Source organism: Leptodactylus fuscus, chromosome 1 (assembly GCF_031893055.1).
Source record: "Leptodactylus fuscus isolate aLepFus1 chromosome 1, aLepFus1.hap2, whole genome shotgun sequence".
Taxonomy (NCBI): Eukaryota; Metazoa; Chordata; class Amphibia; order Anura; family Leptodactylidae; genus Leptodactylus; species Leptodactylus fuscus.
The window spans coordinates 294,648,348-294,671,589 of NC_134265.1; the positions used below are offsets into that span (position 1 = coordinate 294,648,348).

At 40.3% G+C, this 23,242-nt stretch overlaps 1 protein-coding gene across 2 annotated transcripts in view; it reads right to left on the minus strand.

Annotated features, from left to right (window-relative positions):
- SH3RF1 (SH3 domain containing ring finger 1) overlaps positions 1–23,008 on the minus strand; it is a 130,493-nt gene extending 107,485 nt beyond the window's left edge. For both annotated transcript variants that reach the window (XM_075258187.1, XM_075258178.1), the window contains exons 1-2: positions 22,800–23,008; positions 6,482–6,968 (exon numbers count right to left, since the gene is read on the minus strand). In XM_075258187.1, coding sequence (XP_075114288.1) covers positions 6,482–6,898 — 417 coding nt within the window. In that variant the 5' untranslated portion in view covers positions 6,899–6,968; positions 22,800–23,008. The remainder of the gene's footprint in view (positions 1–6,481; positions 6,969–22,799) is intronic.
- Positions 23,009–23,242: the final 234 nt, after the last annotated feature.

The window sequence follows — 23,242 nt, forward strand, 5'->3', positions numbered from 1 at the left end:
TATTCCTGAGAAATCCTCTGATCTCCCCGTGAGGGATCCAAGTGGTTGCCATTGTGGATACTACAAGGCACAACATGACTTATTGCCTACAATCTGTAAACCACTTTTCAGATGTTATCCCATCTGGGAACAAGTGGAAACAGGATATCTGGCCAATGGCAAAAACTGCAGAATTATCTAAGTGGACTGAGACAAAAGCTCAGCTAATAAAATACAAGATGGTGGCAGTTTACTAGCCGGGAGATCAAATATAAAGCCTTGCTGAAAACATCAACTAACTCATTACTAGTAAAGCTTTCCCAGACAACTTATTTGGGGTGCGCGTATTTACTGTCTGCAGCACGTTCAGTAAACCAGAACAGCTCCCCGGTGAATACCCTCATTGTCTAGCTAAGCTAAGCTCTTCAAGATGTATTCTATATGACAGACACATGCTCTAAATTACATTAATAACTTATTTGCACCCAATAAATTGCCCATTATATTGCTGTTTATACTATTGTCTGTACCTTATGAGTTAACCCTTCAAGAATATAAAGACAGACAAAATGCTCTAGATTTTAGGATCATAGCAGAAGCCAATTTTATTTTTTTCCCAGCCCAGCAATAAGAACTTCTATAGATATTGGAACAGAAAATAGACTGGGTCAGTATAGAATTTCTAGGTAAAATGGCCGCCTGACTCCTGGAATTCATTCAGGAGTCACTCAAGAATAAGGACACTTTAATACAGGCTGGTGAGAGGGGCAAAGATTGGGAATATATCACCTGACTACCAAGCCTTAATTAACTTGTTTGTCTGCTGATCACTGGCACCATGACATGGGACGAATGTTGGAGAGGATTTAAAACAAAAGACACAGCCACTTATTGTTAGACTAGATGGGTATGTTTATTTTATTTTTTTATTTATTTTCTTTGCACCCAATTCAGCCACCCCTGAGGTAGCCCCAAATACTGGACAACCCCAAATACTGAACAAGCCCAAATACTGGACAACCCCAAATACTGAACAACCCCATTAAGGTTGTGGCCACTACTAGATTTTTTTTTTTTACCATACTACAAAAAAAACAAATACTGCTCCTGGGTGTTGGATCGCCACTGCTCTGAGATTGAGAACCTATGCTAAGCACCTATCCTGCCCAAAATGGACCCTTAAAGGGGTTGTCTGGGGAGTTGTAATAGATTTACTGGAACTGGCAGATGATTACTTAAATGTGAGATTGGGGAAGGAGAAAGGTGGTTAGGTGACCAGAACCAGAACCCCAGGTCCATCATCAACATCCACAGAATCAGGTAAGTCAATTTAAACTCCCCGGACAACCCCTTTAAGTGTTTAGCTATAGTTATAGCTTTAGAAAGACACTTTTGCTGGTATCTGCTCCTGTTGCAGAGACATTGGTGTTGATAGTTTGGCTGCTGATGTCACTGTACTGTCAGGTAGGTGGTTGTTGGCAGGGGCATATCTACTGGGGTAGCAGAAGTTGCAGCTGCCATAGGGCCTGGGACATTAGGGGGTGTGGTGGGCCCTTGATGTTTTTTGGCTTTTTTTAATAGGCCACTACCTGCTGGAATAACTCCAGCAGGTAACGGCCCCTATTTACTTACCGATCCTCGCTCCTGTTGATGGCCGCCTGCACTTCTCCTTCTGCAGATGTGGCAGCAAGCAGGAGCGGGGGATCAGTAAGTAAGGCCGGGGGCCTGCGAACCCCACAAACACTGCTATCATTATACTCGGTGCAGGGGGGGGACGACCCCATGTCAAATGTTCACCATGGGGCCCCGCCATTCCTAGTTACGCCACTGGTTGTTGAGCAGTGCAGAACGGCCATTTGACAGGACAACTGTGCTGTCTTCTATTGCCTGTATAAGACACTTAAAGGGTTTGAGGACATGAGCGGTTTCCTTTACATTACTGCGTCCACATCTAAGCTATACATGTGACTGCAGAGATGAGAGATTTTGGTGAGGCTTATCTCATATACATCAGGAAGCAGAAAACTAATGGCCAACTGTTCATACCATAAAATACAGATTGTAATAACTACCCATTAACAACCTCAACATTACAAATCAAAATTTTGTTGGAATTGGATCATGTAAAATATATCCAATAACTGATAGAAACTGGTGATATTCCTAATACCTCTACGGCCATCTCCCCATCAGGTACCCAATGGAGACTCCTGCAATGCTTATGATAGTCCAGATGGGATAAAGATGAGAAAGCCAATAGGGCCGACCCATATAGGCACTTTATTATATGCTTCGCTGAATCCACACTTATCACAGCTTGAGTCACTGTAGAAATACAAATTATTGATCTTTATCATAAAAGGATGTCGGCAGACACCAACAATTTCCTGAAAGCTTACCAGACCATGAACAATTCAAGCAATGGCTACAGTCCAGCAAGTCTTAAAGAAATCACTGTATACAGACATCCTATTATTAGGCATAGGGGCAATAGGCCCGTACAGGCTGCATTTACAGCATGACTGACACTCTAAGAAAGGTTCAGTGAACCCTGCAATCACTGTAAATACTATTATATACTGAAGATGACATGTAATGGGGTACATGGGGCCCTCATCACTATATTCAGCCATAATTCTATGGGAAGACCCTGAAGCGTAGCCAAGTTTTCATCTACAGCTATAGCCACGTCTTTACTTGTCATTTATTCCCTTTGTATCTTTGCTGTATTAACCTTTATTTCCTTTTTTATTAAAAAGGACCGGACATATCCATTATATTCCCCATGAAGTAACAATTCTGGAGAATTTTTCAATAACTGTGTTGTACTATTCCTCAGTTATTCTTCCTAGAAATGTATGAATAATTTGACAATTGGGAGGTAACATTGCTTTTGTCAAAGAAGTGTGTTCCTATACAATATGACGCTGGCAGCACTCACTGGACAGGAACATACCTGTAAGTAACACCCTGTAAGCAACATTTTATAATTTTTTAGGAAAATAACAGGAATGGCGCACAGATGCTTCAGAATTTTATGTAGATATACTAAAATAAACATGTCAGCAGTAGGGAAAAGCTCTCTTTAAAGGTGCAGTCCAGTGCGTTCTTCCAGTATAAGAAATTATTGCCTGCTTTCTTCCAGAAACAGCACCAGACATGTTCGTGATGTCTGGTATTGCTGCATGGGCTCTATTCACTTTACTGCACTACCAGACACAACCCATGAACAAGTGTGGTGCTGTTCTTGGGAGAATGTTGAACGTTTTATCTTAGTACAGCCCCTTTAACTAATATGACCCATGTACCAGTGTCGCGTTTTTTTTTGGGCATCTCCTTTAAAGAGGACCTTTCATTTATTAATAGTTGGATTTTTTTTCTCTAGCCATTCCTGAGCAGTAAGTGCAGTTAGTTTTGACAACTCATGTGCATTTTAGACTTTGTACTGTTAGACAATGGGGTGTGATTCAGATCTCCAATAAGAGGCAGCCAGTGTCAGAGCTCAGAACCACACCCCTTGTCTGCTCCTGTATGACACCACCCCCCTGACAATACAGAGACTAAATAGCATATCAGGACTTATTGCTCAGAAACAGTGGGTGATCACGTGATCAGTGGTCTGACTTGCTGAATCACACACCAATTAGAACTCCCTGTTTTTTCTATGTAAATCTATGACAGCACAACATTCAGGGTCTGAATAAGTGACTTCCAGTGGTGAGAGAATTGGTGGGTCAGTTGGCCGATCTATCTACCACTCGAGGACCCATTGAAGGAGATCAGAATTTTCCTTGGATCAGAAAGTCAATCTTTGCATTTATGGTCATCCTTTGAACTGATAGAAGCAAACTCATACCCTCCCACCATGAAGGAATGAAAAATGTGATATGAATGAACAATTCATTAAATGGTGGACCCTCCTCTTTATTACGCTAATACCCGGGGAGACAGAGTTACCTTGGACTAATAAGCATCTGTACCTTTTACATGTAGAGATCCCTGTCAATGTGACGTGAAGCAATTTCACCCACCATTGCCCTTGTCTTGTTTCTCTAAAGGCACGCAGCAAGATGTCAGCTTATGTAAAGATAACACTAACACTTCTATTTGTAAGGAAGATGCTCTGTACTGAAGGCTACATATAGTCTGTGATCTAAGACGTCTTAGCACACAATAAACTACACTTTTTCTAGTTTATAGTTGGCAGCCATTGTAAGTGACTTCGATGTGTGTCACATAGCACAGGAATCACACAATACACTTGTTCTGTGACTGAAGAAGTAATGTTTTCCCTGCTAATTCTCAGAAGGTATGATAATCATTTATAGATAGCTTCCGGACTTTGTAATCTCCTCGCAGCCAACTTGTCAAACATGTAAGGAAGAAGAAGCAGAAAACACAATTCCTTACAGGAAGACTGGAAGACATTGCCCTATAATTATGTTGAGTTGGCGCAATAGTTTTCTTCTGATGACTGTGGAAAGAGTATGCTCGGAAACTATAATACATGTCTGCATCCAAGTACATTGTCCAGACTGTGAACACACAGGACATAGATTAACTCAGCTAATGGACAGGACAATGCAGACTACCCAGCAGAAACTGAAGAGCTGGACATGTTCATAAAAGAACATAAAACAACTATGCCGAGGACATAATGGGGCAAGTTTACTTGTACTGTCTAAGGATAAAGCCACAAGTTGCGAAAAAGCTGCATTTTTTTCTTGCAGATTTTAGCTCTTAAGACATCCACTCCTGGTCTTGGCTCAAAAAAAGTAGAAACATCTGCAACAGAAACTGCAGCTCTTCTGCAATAGATGTATGTTGGCCATACCTGCCGATTTTTCTGGAATTGGCCAAACCGCTAATAAACATGGGGTCCTTCAAACTCTTCCATGATACACGATGGCAGGTGTCAAGGAAGGCAGTGGGATTTTAATGTCCAGACCCTTTTTGCCGCCTAATTTTGCACCTGTAATTTTGCGGCCGCAAAATTACGGGCGCAAAATTTTGCGGCGTACATGCTCATAACTCCCATTGAAATCAATGGGATTTTTTTGAGGGCACAAACTCTGACGCCATATACGTGCCAGATCGCGCTCCACTTTACTCCGTGTGAATTCACCCTTAGGCAGTGTGTTTCTAACTTCTACCCATTTAGAATATACCTACATTCAGCTGAGAGTACTTTTGTTTTCAGCGACGAGAGGGGAATAGCTGCTACATACACCTCTGGTGGCGGCTTATTTTACATGAGGGCAAAGGATCAGGCATGCTGAAATCCAACAGCCCAATCATTATATTCCATGATATCTGCTGTAAGGGAAGAGTCAGGATTACCCCATGCTTAAAAGATCATTGGCCAGTCCTGCAAAAATGTATAGCCTTGTCATAAATTCATCTAATGTTTATGTGCACCTTAAGACCTTCCACAAATATCACTAGAAAAAGTCAATAACGCCACATTCACATCTGCCTGAGTTGTCCAACCAGCACACAGATCAGAAAACACAAGACGAAAAACTGCTGCAAGCTTTATGGCCCTTTTTTTCTGTTAAAAAATACAGACAATGGGGGTCTCTCGGGTTCCGTTCGTGTCCGTCATTGTCGGGATCTGTTTGGTCTTCGAGATAAGAATAAGAAATTCCTACAAGAATTTTTTGTGCTGGTTCCTGGGATTTATTCATTCCTACGCTACACAAACATAACCTAAGTATAATATAATATTTAGTTTGTCCCAATGTAGTCTTTAGCCTTTGTAGTTTCAGGATGGCCAGATCAATATTGAAAGAAGTGTCTATGGTTTGTCTCAAATATACCCAACTATCCAGTACATGAGTCTTTGTATCAAAGAACTGCTGATATGTATGTTCTTCCCAATATAAAAAGACTAGACACTTATTAAACATTCCCTATAAATCAGACACTTACACCACACAATACTCTGGTTGTAAAATATATAGTACCCAGGAAACAAGGCAGCAATAAAAGAGAACATTTTGAAGAACACAAGGCAAACACACCCAGGCTTAACCAAGTCCTCCAAGACAGCTGCTCACAATAAGCAATATCCACTTCATACAGTCGTGAGACAGATGTTTGGCATCACCCTTGCAAAAAGTTTCTCTATCCTGACAAACCATTGTAGCAGAAAATCCTTACATATTCAAACAAATCTGCAGCAAGATTAACAGTGTCAAGGGTGGGTGGTTATAAGTAAGTCCTGGAGCAACATCCCAAAGGGACATGTGTCAGGAAGGCTGCATCATACCAGTACAGGAGGGAACAGATTTCACATCTCGCCTCATATGAACTGGGATAAGATGAACACAAAGCATTCTCCTACACAATAACTGGGGTAGAGGGTTTTCATTGTCTGCAGAAATCCACATGTCTAAGTGCATGACTAAAGGAAAAAAGTGATGGAAAACATAATACCAGAACGTAATGGTTTGTAGAACTGTCTGTATGTGGTGTATGTCAGGTCATGCAATGTACTCACCCTTACAGGAGGGCTTCGAGCTTGTATCCTTTGTGGTCCTCCTTGGGTACTCTGTGCATCATTTGTGCCACAATTAGTGGTAATGTTACCTTGTGCTCTTAATGCGTTTGTGCTATTCCCCGTGCTCGGCCCTGGTTTCCTGGGTCTCTGTTTGATTCCATCCAAGAGTCTCACCAGTAGGATATTGCTTGGGAGTTCATCTACCCCACATTCCACCAGCGTCCTGCACTCTGGGCAGCGCAACTCACTCCGGGAACTTACAATCCCCTGTAGGCATCGTTTGCAGAATGTATGCTGACATGGTAAGACTTTAGCGGAGGCATCGAGTCTCTCCAGACACACGGGGCACTCTAAAAGGTCCAACAAAGCGGATTCATCCATGCTTTTCTCAGCACTGTTTTGCAAGGAGACAAGCATTTGTGAAGATTCGCAGTCCGTTGTCACAACTCCAGGCCGATCATGTGATATCCATGCCTCTAATCGTCACCTTTAATGAGAAGGGAAAGAAAAATAAACATAAACACGTGTTATAGTCGGTTATAGCGCGCAGATAAATAATCGTCACGTCTTCACATAATTAGAGCTGGAGAGTATTCTAGGTCTGGTTTATGTTGTCTGCTCTACTATAGAAAATACCAAGCCTGAAGGCAAAGAAAAAATAGACCATTATAAAGCTAAAACCAAACACAATCTGATCCAGAGATTTCTATTCCGCACAGGATAAATTGGCATGATTCAGCAAAATACATTTTAGATGTTATTCCAAAAACTACTACATAGATTGCTCCGACTTCCCTCTGTGCTTTCTAGTATTTCCATGTATGAGCAGGCAACATCTTATTTTCATTGCTCTTGGATACAGCTTATCTCTCTGCTTTGGCCTTAACTGCGCCATTTGTTTTCTATGTTAGGATAAGAAATATACATTTGTGGCAATAAATTTCAACTATGACCCATATCAAAATTACAAAATCAAAATATAAAATGGCAATTATTTAGGCCATGTCCCTGTTACGCTATGTCTTAACTGAACCTCGAGAGATTTGTCTCACAAGGTTCGCCCCGGCAGTTTCTTTTGGACCAAACATGGCCAAACTGAAACTGCAGAAGAATATCCAAAACAAGAGAAGGATGATCCAGCAAATCATTTCCCAAATAAAAATTTTTTTTCTTCTTTGTCTTTATTTTATTGAAAAATGTCCATTAAAACACAAGTGTGTGCCAAGGAAAAAAAGAGTTCAGACGTGAAACAGAACAGACTGACGCGTTTCGAACTAAACGTTCTTAGTCATAGTCACTATTAGTCAGACTATGACTAAGAACGTTTAGTTCGAAACGCGTCAGTCTGTTCTGTTTCACGTCTGAACTCTTTTTTTCCTTGGCACACACTTGTGTTTTAATGGACATTTTTCAATAAAATAAAGACAAAGAAGAAAAAAATTGTTTTATTTGGGAAATGATTTGCTGGATCATCCTTCTCTTGTTTTGGATATTCTTCTGAAGTTATTTCCTGGGTCGGAGGAAATTTGGAGTTCCGGGCAACTTTCCCATCCAAGGAATCGTGAGTGAGTCCTATTATATACACTCTTTAGTGCTGCATTGTGGGCTGTGTTTCCCTTCCCTCTTTTTCCCCTTTGTTACAAACTGAAACTGCTGTTATATTCTGGGGTTGAACAGAACAGAGGGGTGATCAAACATAAAAACAGTGTTACTCACCACCCCTTTGCTCCGATGTGACGCTCTGCTGTCTTCGGCACTTCTCACTGACGTCCAAGTCAGTCACATGGGTCACACAGCATCGTGTACATCTATTTATCACAATGCCAAGTGACCAGCTGAGGCCGAAACACAAGCCTCAGTGGTCCCTGATGTCAGTCAGAAGTGCCAAAGACAGCAGGGAGTCACACCAGATCCCAGGAGAGGTGAGTAACACTGTTTTTTCTGTTTGCTTACCTCCAGGGGCATCTCCGCTTTTTATACTACAGAGTTTGAAAAGACCCCTGAGTATAACTATAGCACTTCCAATTCAGACATTTTCAGTCTAAACAAAACCTCGTAAATATTGTAATAAACGAACCAAAATAACCTACATGAAAAAAATCACATTAGTTATCATGGTTGATGTTCAGTTTTGGTTATTTTTCAACTAATCGTCCAGCTCTGGACCAAGTTCACAAGGATTTAGTTTATAATGGAGCTATGCTACATTTGTTTTGTGACAGATACAAGCAAACACTGAAAGGTCCAATTAAAGAGTACCAGAGTTCTCCACGAAAAGTTGAAATATATGCAGGTGTTGGTGGGTAGTTTGTTCTATGACTGTATAAGCCTTCATACATGGTGTCCTATCAGTTTTTCTGCAGTTAATAATCACATTTTGAATTAAACATTTGTCTCTCAGGCTATGGGCATATACAATAAGGGGCAGTATCAATTACTGATACTATTCTGCCCTTCTGCCAGGAGTAACTGTGCAATAGCAAACAAACAGCTGAGAAAAGCCAAAGTGACTATATTATACAACAACCAGAAATACTGGATTGTAAATACAGGGCAAATACAGGCAGCCATGAAGCAAAACAGGAGAAAAAAACAATCTAGTAAATAGATAGCAGATAGTAGAGTAGCTAGTAAAGCTGCTTATTGTCTGTGAATAATATCCCACCTGTAATCACACAAGCAGCCAGTTTGTAGGTGTGTGTGTGTGTGTGTGTGCGTGTGTGTGCGTGTGTATGTGTGCGCGCAGGCTGTGAGGAAAATCAACCCCTCCCTTCTCCCTTCACTGTGTGAAGACAGAACAGAACCTCCCCCTCCAGTTATTTTGCTAATCTAACATATCCATGGATGGACTTTCCTAGCAACAAAGTCGTCAACTGCAAATTAACTAGAAGGGAGAACCCTCGTGGAAGGAACTTTAGAGAGGTTTTTCGAAAAGAAATCAGTCACATTTTTAATTAACATGCATTACATTTTGGTTCAGACTCACACGGTCTATGGACCATGTAAACTTTGCAGGTCCATTGGGGTTCTTTTATTTTTTTGACGACATGACAATTACTGAAAAACCCTACAAAATGACCAGAAAGTGTCACCAAAATAGACCAACCAAACTGTATAGTGAACAGTGCCTGAAATGCAACTGGAGAATGGGTAGGCAATAAACTAAAATATTGATACACAGTATTACTCATGACTTGTCTCAACACACTGTCATACTGCCGACAAAAGATTGAATGACTGTTCAAGAGACTTTATCAATTGTTGTCAAACTGTAAACGTATGAAATGTAATGTTCTTCTGCCTGAACTGCGACCCTCTGTAATGCAGAGACCCCTAAGGCCTTGTACTAAAAAATGTATTTTAATAAAATTCACCTTCACATTTCATTGGAATCAGCCCATCCAGTTGGTTTTATTTGGACCATTTTCTGTGCAATATGACAGTGGTCATGCATGGCTGGAACAAACATCCCTTGGGCCATGCTATGAAAATGTGAAAAGTAGCTGTAAATGCTGATAAGTAGCAGAGATCACTGAATGCTCTATGATATTCTGTGAAGGAGCTGGACAATGTATGAGCACTGAAGGGTGCATTTTAATTTCCAGGACATTGTGGAAGCATAGCACAGCTGTACATATATTTAGGTTGGTGTGCTAACACTATTAAATCCACTAAGCAAATCATAAAGAAGTCTATAAATATTTCTTATAGATGGTCAAGTGAAGATACATAACAGGCACAATTCACCTATTAAAGTCCTGAAATACGACAAAAATGGCCCACCATGTCTCACCATCTTTTGTTGCTAGAAACTTGACCAGCCTCTACTCTAAACCACTCAATGATCTGGTGGCATTTTAGTTCTGATTGTATAAAAGAGTGTTGTAATGAAATATGAAGTGTCATGTGTGGACAGTTTTATACACAACTTGGTTAGTTTTTATTTAATACGACAGCCTGGTTTGGGGCATTTTTCATGAACTCATCGAAATACCCTCTTAAAGTCTCAATGTTCCTATCCTCAAGGATGACAACGAGATTATCATTCTTGTGCCAACCAAAGAATGGAAACTGATTTCCATGGGATATTTGCTAATAATGCATCTAATTTTGGTTATGAATAAAAATATCCAAGCACTCCATCCAACATACAAGAGAGACCAGACTTCTGATGTGGTTGAAGATACAGTGATGAAGCTTCCTTAGATCCAGATCATAGCATATGTTGGTTGAAAGGCGACCACTTACTAAGCTTAACGGAGACTTCCACCTCCCCAAACCAGTCGCAGTTTAATAGATTAGAATGCAGTCCATGTAACTCTTCTTACTCTTTTTAGGAGGGATCAGATGACTGTGGACTAATGTGTATGGTTAGCTATATGATTGGCACAAGCAAATTATAGTAAAACAGCTATTAGGACTGTTTATTAGGCAGATTCTCCGGATATAATTCAGAGGTATTCAGAGAAAGCAGGTACAATATCTAAAATGGTACCAAACTAGCAAGCTAAACCAGCTTAAACTGTAACCTGGGCATCATAGCTGGTCTCAATTCCACTCCAAATGTCATAGGCAGGGAATTGGGCATGAACTCCTCAACGTCATATACTATGTTTCACAGGAAGTGTTTATGCAAGGAACATCTGCTGGTGACAGGGCATCCCACCCTGATATAAAAGACGTACCGTATATAATAACGCACCTGGTGAAGGGTATCCTTTAGGCCAAGTCTGTAAATATGGTTGATGAAAAAAATCATTAAGAAGTTGAAGGCACATTTTCCAGAAATCGTATGACTTCTTTTCTTGCTCCTGCTAAATCAAGCGGCATAGTCCTAAATCTAATCCCCTCTAAGTGGGGCCCGAATACTTGTTTGTTGAGTTAGGCACTAAAATAAATGGAATTAACCAACACAGGAGCCCGGGAACTGACAAACTGGTTTTCATCAGGAAGGATTAACATTTTGGCCCTTGCAGGGATCTCCGACAATGAAATCCTGATCTCTGTTAAAGTAAATTGTTTGCCCAAAGATAATTTGGACAATTCACTAAAGAACAATAACCCTTTTACTTTCTAGTTCAAGACAGACTTATATTTAATCTGCTTGTCAAAAGTATATTATACAGCATCACAATTGTGTGACCTTGTCATAAATAATGAGCAACAATAATGATACAACAAAGCATACCCCAGTGTTCAAAGACACTTGTCATGTAGAGGTATCAGAGTTTTGCCATTGGTGGCAGTCTATAAACTGGGATACCCTTAAATTAAAAAAATGAAGAGGTCCTCATAATGTTCAAAGACTATGGTTGGCCTGCCAACATCAGTTCAGAACATTAGAGGCTTCCTTGGTTATACTCAAGGGTTTGGTGCTAGTTCAAGGGTCACCACCTATAAAAATGTCAAACTAAACATACCCTCCGGCACAGCAGAAGACCTTAAAACTGTAGCTATACCTTAATATTTTAAGCACCAGGAATAAGAATGAAGCAGGGTAATGTATAGATTCCTTGTGCTAAGTGACAATAAATCAATTAAAGGGAACCTGTCAGCAGTTTCTTGCTGCCCAAACCACAGTCAGCATCAAAGTCGACGAGGATCCCGCATTACAGACAGCTATGGTTTACTATGAAAAGCTGCAACATTTCAGAGAAAAGAAAGTAGTTGGCCACAGAGAGAAGTGTCCACCATTTTTCTAAGTAAAACAAATGTTCCTCATAACGTAGTCAACGTCCAGGTGACACTTTCATGGTGAATTGAACTTGTACCACCATGTCTGGGATAGCCGTCCTCTTTTTGGCAAGGATCTTCTCCAAATGGCTAAATACATTGAAGATATCTAATCCAGCGTGTATGAAAACATCATAAATAGATCCTATTGCTTCAATGATCAAAGATTTGCCATAAAGCATCATGGCTGAAAGGCGTAAACTGGCAAAGCATCCAACAAAGTCACTCTATTCTCCAATGTATGTAGCGACTGATCCCTGGATATCCAACATGGACACATCTATGAACATTACCATAACCCTGAGAGACGACCACTTACTATGACTGGCAAAGGCTACCAGCAATGGTCTTCCATTCATGCACCAATGGAAATACTCTCAATCTATTCCATAAATGATAAACCACATAGACAACTGTTGTAATACTTCTGTCTCCATAGACACTGGTGAAACAATATCTAAAATAAGCAGCAGCAAAAGCAACTATAGCTACAAAAAAGGCCAGCCATTTCCTGAAATGTTAGGAGATGTATCTAGATGTGTTGTATTAGATGTGTTTTATCATTCCTCTTGGTCTGAGGCTGCCATTATGTAAATCTGACATTTGGTGAGTTGACAAGAATGGTGTATAAACAATAATTCACTGACATTAAATATACTGGGCACAGATTTCTGAAAAAAAATAACCAGATCACACAATTCGATAGTCCATAAGCAGATTTATTAATCAAAAAGCATCCATGTGCCAGATTTTTTTTTCACAGCAGACCGTTCACCACCTCCAATAAGTCCAGCCTTTTACATCAATTAATAGGTGCTGCTCCTCTGATTCAGGCACGGTTAGAATTTTTTCTCTAGCCCCCACCATTCCAGAGCAATCAGTACTGTTGGTTTTGGTGCTTCATACGCCATTTAGTCTCTGAACTGTCAGGAGGGCGGTGTCAGGCAGAAGGTGTGATTCTGAGCTCTGACACTGGCTGCCTCTGATTGGAGTTCTCAATCACACCCCTTGCCTGACACCGCCCTTCTCACGCTACAGAGCTTAAAGGGGTTGTCTGGAATAACCCTAAAACCTATAACCCTAAAACCTCACACTAATCTAAACACCGTTATACTTTCTAAGTTACATTATTAATCAAAAATGCCTATTTACCCATATACCTGGGGTGGTATGACTACACCAGCAACATTTTTGATTATCCGGTGTTGATCCATTTCCCCATTACCTATATAGGCATTTTTCCCCAGGGAAACAGCTCCTCCTCCTTCGATGGTGTCAGCACACGCATGTGCAATAGAGCGAGTATCCTGGCTTAGCACTGAAGCCAACAATACATCTCTATTGTGCACCTGGGAGCCTACGCAATAGAGAAGTATTGAAGGCTACGGCACAGTGCTATGCGTTCCCTGCAGAAGGAAGAACGAAAGAAGACAGGTAAAGTATAATAGAGTGGGGGGTGGGGGGCTGAGTGAGTCAGGAAAGGCTAGCAGTGGGCAGAATAGCTAGGGAGACAGGGAGGAGTGTTAGAGGGGGAGTGAGCTAGACATAGTGTGAGAACCTACAACTACCAGCATACATTGGTGAAGAAAGCTACACAGCCTGTAAACAAATGCAGAAGATGCGAGACCTTCCCAGAGAAACCCAGAAATCACTGAAAACAGTGCTAAAGTTATATGGGTAAACTTATTAACCCATTAATAGCACTAACAGACCTTTTTAAAAAAAAAATAAAAAAAAAAATATAAGAAGAAGACACCAAAACTACCAGCACTTTTTGCTCAGGAATGGTGGAGGCTAAAGTGGACATTCCAACTGTGCTGGAAGCAGTGGAGCTGCACTTACTTGCAAATATTAAGGATCAGAGTTAGTGGAGGTGGTGAAAGGTCCTCTTTAAAGGGAGTCTACCACCACTTTAATCTCTTCTAAACCACTTACACTGATGTTATATGTCCGGTTAGTGGAATAGCAAACATGTATTTTTGTGTCAAAGAGCAATCTCGCTGCCAAGAAATTCAACTTTTAAGTCATATGTAAATTAGCTTTTTGGTGGACCATGTGCTGGGCCGTGTCTGCCAGTGAAGACATTTACTTATGTGGTCACCGTATGGAGGCACCCCTTAGATAGATTGACATTGCATTGAGTAGCCTATCTTTCAATGTATACAGTATTAAAAAGATCAAATTAATCTTTCCATGTAACCCTGAGAACACTCCACCAACAATACACCATCACAACAAATCAAATGACTAATCTGTGATCTTCAGTCTTGGGTGACATCATCGTTTTTTGTTAGTGGAAGGTGTTCAAGGTTGCACGGAAAGATTAATGCAATTGTTTTACTACTGTACACATTAAAAGTTAAAGGGGTTGGCCACTTTCAGACCAATATTGACAAACAAATGTATAATAAATAGATATACAATTTTCCAATATACTTTCTGTATCAATTCCTCACAGTTTTCTAGATTTCGGCTTGCTGTCATTCATTCTGTTACTTCTAGAGGATAAAACTCTGACCATGGTCATGTGATTTACGGTCCATGGTCATGTGATGAGCACACAGGTGCCGCTCATTATAGTCACAGCACAGTAATCAGACATCTGCCTGGTAATCAGCTGTGCACCTGTGAGCTCATCACATGACCATGGACTGTAAATCACATGACCACGGTCAGACTTTTATCCACTAGAAGTAACAGAATGAATGACAGTAAGCAGAGATCTAGAAAACCGTGAGGAATTGATACAGAAAGTATATTTGACAATTGTATATCTTTTTATTGTAAGTTTGTTTGTCAATATTGGTCTGAAAGTGGCCAACCCCTTTAAGTTTTATAGCCACCCCTTTCCTTTTTGGAATTTTGAGTAATGACTAGTAGGTGCAGTAGTACTTGGATGTGACCCCCCCCACACACACACACACCTGGCATTTTTGGTTTGAGCATTGGGCATCAACCACAAAGGAAAATAGTTAAACCACCAAATGTAGCTGTGTCCGTGTGCACCAAACAGCTGATCTACATATGGAATAAAAGTTGAATTTGTTTCACCAAGATTATTAAACTTCATCCCAAGTAGGTGCAGTATATAAGTACAGTACATTCCCATAAAACGGCAGGTAAGTGGTTTAAAGTAGTTTTGGTGATGGTAGATGCCCTTTAAAGGATGTCCATCAGATGTTTTATGGCTACTAGGCTAATAACATTGCTCCAAAGACATGTGTAATCATACCTCTGAGGTCACAAAAAGACTTTAGAGTGCAAAGAGGGTGGTCCCAAGCCTGGAAGTGCTCTGGCTCTCATGAGTAAATTGTGCCCAATGCCCACCTCTGGGTCTTGAATGATGTTTTTAATATTAGGGATGTCACGGTAGGTTTTACTGCCTGAGCACATGCTGAGCACTAAAGACCTCATTTGCTTACAAGTTAAGCATGTTAAGTTCTTTTCATGCCCTCTATCCACACACACAAAAATATGTTTTTTAAGTCACAATTTTAAGACACTTTTTGTACCTTACAAAATTTGGCTAAAATTAGGTGCAATCTATTGGCAGTCTGTGTGTCCCTACTGAAATCTATACAACCTCATACAGTGTTGGCCAAAAGTATTGGCACCCCTGCAATTCTGTCAGATAATACTCATTTTCTTCCAGATAATGATTGCAATCACAAATTCTTTGGGATTATTATCTTCATTTAATTTGTCTTCAATGGAAAACCACAAAAAGAATTGTCAAAAAGCCAAATTGGATATAATTCCACACCAAACATAAAAAAGGGGGTGGACAAAAGTATTGGCACTGTTTGAAAAATCATGTGATGCTTCTCTAATTTGTGTCTTTAACAGCACCTGTTACTTACCTGAGGCACCTAACAGGTGGTGGCAATAACTAAATCACATTTGCAGCCAGTTGAAATGGATTAAAGTTGACTCAACCTCTGTCCTGTGTCCTTGTGTGTACCACATTGAGTATGGAGAAAAGAAAGAAGACCAAAGAACTGTCTGAGGACTTGAGAAGCAAAATTATGAGGAAACATGAGCAATCTCAAGGCTACAAGTCCATCTCCAAAGATCTGAATGTTCCTGTGTCTACCGTGCGCAGTGTCATCAAGAAGTTTAAAGCCCATGGCACTGTGGCTAACCTCCCTATATGTGGACGGAAAAGATACATTGACGAGAGATTTCAATGCAAGATTGTGCGGATGGTGGATAAAGAACCTCGACTAACATCCAAACAAGTTCAAGCTGCCCTGCAGTTCGAGGGTACAACAGTGTCAACCCATACTACCCGTACCCGTTCTCTGGTCAGATGAGACAAAAGTAGAGCTTTTTGGGAAAAGGGATCAACATACAGTTTACAGGGAAAAAAACAAAAACAAAAAAAAGAGGCCTTCAAAGAAAAGAACACGGTCCCTACAGTCAAACATGGCAGAGGTTCCCTGATGTTTTGGGATTGCTTTGCTGCCTCTGTCACTGGACTGCTTGACCGTGTACATGGCATTATGAAGTCTGAACACTACCAACAAATTTTGCAGCATAATGTAGGGCCCAGTGTGAGAAAGCTGGGTCTCCCTCAGAGGTCATGGGTCTTCCAGCAGGACAATGACCCAAAACACACTTCAAAAAGCAATAGAAAATGGTTTGAGAGAAACCACTGGAGACTTGTAAAGTGGCCAGCAATGAGTCCAGACCTGAATCCCATAGAACACCTGTGGAGAGATCTCAAAATGGCAGTTTGGAGAAGGCGCCCTTCACATCTCAGGGACCTGGAGCAGTTTGCCAAAGAAGAATGGTCTAAAATTCCAGCAGAGCATTGTAAGAAACTCATTGATGGTTATCGGAAGCGGTTGTTCGCAGTTATTTTGTCTAAAGGTTGTGCTACCAAGTATTAGGCCGAGGGGGCCAATACTTCTGTCCGGCCCATTTTTGGAGTTTTGTGTAAAATGATCAATGATTTGACTTTTTTTTTCATTCTCTTTTGTGTTTTTTCATTGCAAGCAAAATAAATAAAGATATTAATATCAAAAAGTTTGTGATTGCAACCATTTTCTGGAAGAAACTGAGTATGATCTGACAGACTTGCAGGGGTGCCAATACTTTTGGCCAACACTGTATTTGGCATCAATTTCAGCCTTCATTTATGCCATAAAATTGGTGTAAATAATCACAATTCTGGTAGGGTCAGTGGCTCCGTCCACATCACGTCTTCAACTCAACCTTTTGTAAAGTAGTGAGGGTGGCGTCAAAATGCAATAATTTTTGTCACAAGTAGCATTTAAAAAGTTTTACAGCCACTTTTCTAGCACTTGATAAATGTGTCCCATAGAGTTTAGTACAAAGCAAACATCTATAGAACAGCAGGACAATAGGAGAAATTAATGGCTGAAAAGCACAGAGACATGACAAACCACATCTGACGTCTGGAAAACTATAAAGTATATGTCACATAGCCAGGCTCATCATAGAGTAGACGGAATAAACATCGAGCCAAACGCTGACATGTAATATGGTCAAACACATCATATTTTACAGATATATATATGTACATACATACTTACATACATACATAGATGTGACCCACAATACAATCATCCACATGGGACTGGGTCTCTCAGTAGCATTGTGGCTCAGTGGTTAGCATTATTGCCTTGCAGTGCTAGAGTCCTGGGTTTGAATGCAGACAATGTTTGTAAGGATTCTGTATGTTCTCCCCATGTTTGGATCAGTTTCCTCTTTCACATCTGCACAAGCGCTGTGCCATAAATGCACACGGATCCCCGTAGACTATAATGGAGTCCATGTGCTTGCCGCCAGACCTCTGCAGGGATCATGCGAACAGGAAAGTACTGTAGTTCACAATATACTTTCCTGTCCGCATGATTCCTGCGGACAGCACGGCAAGCGCATGAATCCCATTATAGTCTATGGGGTCCATGTGCTTTTACTGCACAGCGCTTGCAATTGCATTTGGTATTCCGTTTGGGGGGTCCCCATGCAGACTCCCCCGGACGGAATACCAACGCAGATGTGTACGAGGGCTTACACTCCAAAGACATACTGATAGGGAATGTAGATTGTGAGCCCAATATGGGACAGTGATTGACAATGTCTGTAAAGCGCTATATAACTAAGCTATATAAATATATATTGATGTATTCCCAAGCTCACTTTCACCCCCAAAATCCCCCTCAATATAAAATAAGCCTGGAAACAGCACTGCAGGTTTTATGTCTCCCATAATTCACCTGTAACCAGGAACGTCTGACACGTTACATCAAAATAGAAATGTTTTTTCTTGTTAAAAAGTATAAAAAACATACATCCCCATAGCTGATATGCATAAATATATACTTATGCTATACAGCGATCACACTTGGCAGAGTAGTATACAGATATACGTGTCTATAACAGAAGCGACTTCACAGAGTCTGTCCATGTAAGAATAATAATAATAATAACATATTTGTGGCCAGGCCTCGGAGCAGGAAAGTCCAACTCACATAAGGGCCATGAACTGGCTGAGACATGGGTGCCAAAAGAAGGGGTGGGGGCAGGGCACACAAAGGCTCCGCTTCCACTCAATGACTAGATAAATGCATTTTGCTGTCTGTTTCTATGGTAACCGCTGGAAGGAACCAGGATTCCTATTGCCAGCCCTCCTTCCTGTGGGGAAGAAAAAGACTCCGCAAACTCCTAATAAATACAAAAATCTGGATGAGAGGAGACTCTGACAGCAGGGTACCCGCACCGCCCCGAGAAGGGGGCACACACGCACCAATACCACAGCAAACCTGGCCTGCTGCTTCCTAGCAGGGGGGCACATACTTACTACTTGGCAAACAGCTGGCAGCGGAGTATCACTTAAGGCATTGACTCTAGGGGCTGGTTAAACACTGGCAAGTCACTGCAGATATGCAGGAAGATATAGCAGTAACTGCTGGGAAAGGAATATACCATACCGCACAACACAACACACCCAGGCTAGAAAAGTACCATAGATATTCTATATGCTGGGACTTTGTAGATATAGACAATATCCACCATATCCACCATAGATATTCTATATGATGGGACTTTGTAGATATAGACAATATCCACCATATCCACCATAGATATTCTATATGCTGGGACTTTGTAGATACACATATAGACAATATCCACCATATCCACCATAGATATTCTATATGCTGGGACTTTGTAGATACACATATAGACAATATCCACCATATCCACCATAGATATTCTATATGATGGGACTTTGTAGATATAGACAATATCCACCATATCCACCATAGATATTCTATATGATGGGACTTTGTAGATACACATATAGACAATATCCACCATATCCACCATAGATATTCTATATGCTGGGACTTTCTAGATACACATATAGACAATATCCACCATATCCACCATAGATATTCTATATGCTGGGACTTTGTAGATACACATATAGACAATATCCACCATATCCACCATAGATATTCTATATGCTGGGACTTTCTAGATACACATATAGACAATATCCACCATATCCACCATAGATATTCTATATGATGGGACTTTGTAGATACACATATAGACAATATCCACCATATCCACCATAGATATTCTATATGCTGGGACTTTCTAGATACACATATAGACAAAATCCACCATAGATATTCTATATGCTGGGACTTTCTAGATACACATATAGACAATATCCACCCCTATATAGGCTCAGAAGGTCATATTCTTAAGATGCAGCCATAAGAGGTAGACAAACCTTCTCTCCTTTTACCTCTAATCCAAAAAAAATCATAGGAATGTGAACTGAACAACAGCTCCACCCCTGTCTGTGGTTTGTGTCTGGTATTACAGCTCAGCTCCACTGAAGTAACCACTTGTGGACAGGTAAGGCACTGTCTCTGGAGGAACGTGGTCATGTCTTTCTAATTCTCTACAGCCCATGTCACACCATGTCACGGATCCGTAAAGTATGAGAGTGTCTATGTCCCTCATCCTCATACGTACACATAACCATAGTATATGAGAGGTCGGCAGCCACCTGAACCCAGTGATAGCAGATCAACAACCAAGTACAGTGACATCACCACCTGTAGTGTCTACAAGGAACACACCAATAACTACTCGGAAGGAAGGAAATCAGTGCCAAGCACTGGCACAGAATATGTGCGGAGGGCAGAGCCAACTACACTGGCCATATAGGCAGGAGCTTGTGTCTGATATACACAGTGCTGGGTTATACATAAGAAATATTCCTATACCCAGTGACGTGCACGATAAATATAGCACGGTGTAATACATCAGAAACATTACTATATATACAGTGCAGTGTGTGATAAATATACCACAGTGTATTATATATGGTCCATTGATATGGATGGTGCAGTATATAATAGATATAGCACAGTGTAATAAATAAGGAGTATAGCTAAAGAGAGCAGTCATACATGAGGGGTCCTGCTATATTCAGTGCAGTGTGTGATAAATATAGCACAGTGTAATACATATGTAACATTGCCATACACAGTGCAGTATATGACAATATAGTAGTGTAATAAATTAAGAGTATTGGTATATACAGTGCAGCATAGGATAAATACAGTAGTGCAATATATAAAAAAGTATTAGTATACAGGGCAGTGTATGATAAACATATCACAATGTAATATATAAAGAGTATTAGTATACACAGTGCAGTGTATGATAAATATACCAATGTGTAATATATAAGGAGAATTGATATACACAGTGCAGTGTATTATAAATATACCACTGTGTAATATATAAGGGGAATTGGTATACATAGTGCAGTGTATGATAAATATACCACTGTGTAATATATAAGGAGACTTGGCACACACAGTGCAGTATATAATAAATATAGCACAGCGTAGGTGTCCTGCAGCATAATATAAACAATGTATAGTTTATATACTATAGCACAATACATGTGCCCTACTGTTTAACGCATGTGGTGTTACTATATACATTACTATATAACAGACATGTCAAATAGCATCTATAAATCTATCTATCTCTATATAGTTCAGGGTCATCTATTCCTCAATATAATACATGGTTTATTATATAAGACAAACAATACATGGTTTATTGTGTGCTACCAATGTGTTTAGTACTATTTTAACTTCAAATCCACAACATAATACATATAGTAGAATACAGTATTGTATAACATACAGTGTATAACACTATCAATATAATATATATAGTGTCGAATAACAATATAGCACATGTATTACATAGATTATAATATATATAATGCAGTGTAAGACAGTATGGTGTTTTTTTGCATAGATCTAATGTATTCTGTAGTGTAAGCAGTAGAGAGTGTGTTTTGTAATATGATTTTTAGTGTAACATAATACAGTACAGTTTTGCCCTGTATTACATAGTGTACAATATGTACAGTGCAGTGTATGACACAGTGTGCAATAAGTACAGTGAAGTAGGAAGTATGATATATACGTATTTCAATAGTGTGTAAGATGTACAATGTGGTTTAATAAATTATGATCTCTAAAATGAACAGAATAGTATATGAAACAGTTTGTAATATGTACAGTGTTGTGTATGACGCTGTGTGTAATATATACAGTAGTATGTGACATTGTGCAATATGTACAGTAGTATGTGTATAACAGTGTGTAATATGTCCAGTGTTATTTATGACAAATTGTGGAACGTGTACAGTAGTGCATGAGAAAGTATGTAATATGTACAGTAGTAGAGCCATGTGCATGACAGTGTGCAATATGTCCAGTGTTATGTACAACATAGTGTGGAATGTGTACAGTAATGCATGACAAAGTGTGTAATATGTATTGAAGAGCATGACAGTGTGTGATATGTATTGAAGAGCATGACAGTGTGTGATATGTACAGTAGTACTTGTATGACAGTGTGTAATATGTACAGTGTCATATATCACACAATGTGTAATATGTATAGTAGTACTTGTATGACAGTGTGTAATATGTAGTGTCGTATCACACAATGTGTAATATGTATAGTAGTACTTGTATGACACAAGGTGTGATATGTATAGTGTTATGTGTGACAGTGTGTAATATGTACAGTATTATGTATGTCACAATGTGTTATATATAAAGTAGTACGTGTATGACACTGTGTAATATGTATAGTAGTACTTGTATGACACAATGTGTAATATGTACAGTTATGTTATGTATGTCAGTGTGTAATATGTACAGTGTTATGTATGACACAATGTGTAATATGTATAGTGTTATGTATGACAGTGTGTAATATGTTAAGTGTTATGTATGACAGTGTGTAATATGTATAGTGTTATGTATGTCAGTGTGTAATATGTACAGTCAGTAGTAATATGTAGAGTGTATAGTATGACCCGGTGTGGAATGTGTATATGATACAGGGCAGTATATACAGTTTGTGCTATATACGTCAGTGTAATAATACCCATGAGTCCCAGACTTAGCCGCAGAGTGTGCACCAGTGACTACAATCTCACAACTCCACGTCCTGCTCCGTGAGCTTGTAGCGCAGCCTGGGTACAGGAGACAGCACTGACCTGCACAAGAAGAGTCACCGCCAGTCGTGAGCATGGGCACTGCCCTCAGCTTGTCATGGAGATGCCAGGGTGAGGGCTACTCCCGGCCAGTCAGGGCTCTCCTGTCTCCAGAGCCTTTGTCCCTGCGGCAGTGTCTGTTATCGCAGCCAGGCTATGTGTATGTGTCCGGGTCCTCTCGCTCTTGCTCTCCCAGAGACTGTGCACCTCCTCCCCCTCCTGCTCCTCCTGCCAGCCGCCAGCAGGCACGTCACAGCCCGGGGAGGGAGACTGGAGGAGGGGACAGGCAGGGTGGGGAAGTGATTGGCAGGATGGAGAGGGAAGAAGTGGGGGATCGTTCATTCATAGATAGCAGGCAGCACACATTGACTCAGGGCCAGTTCACACACAGCGTATTTCAGAGACACACCACATTTTGGTTTGTGGCATTTGCTTAGATAAGCGGT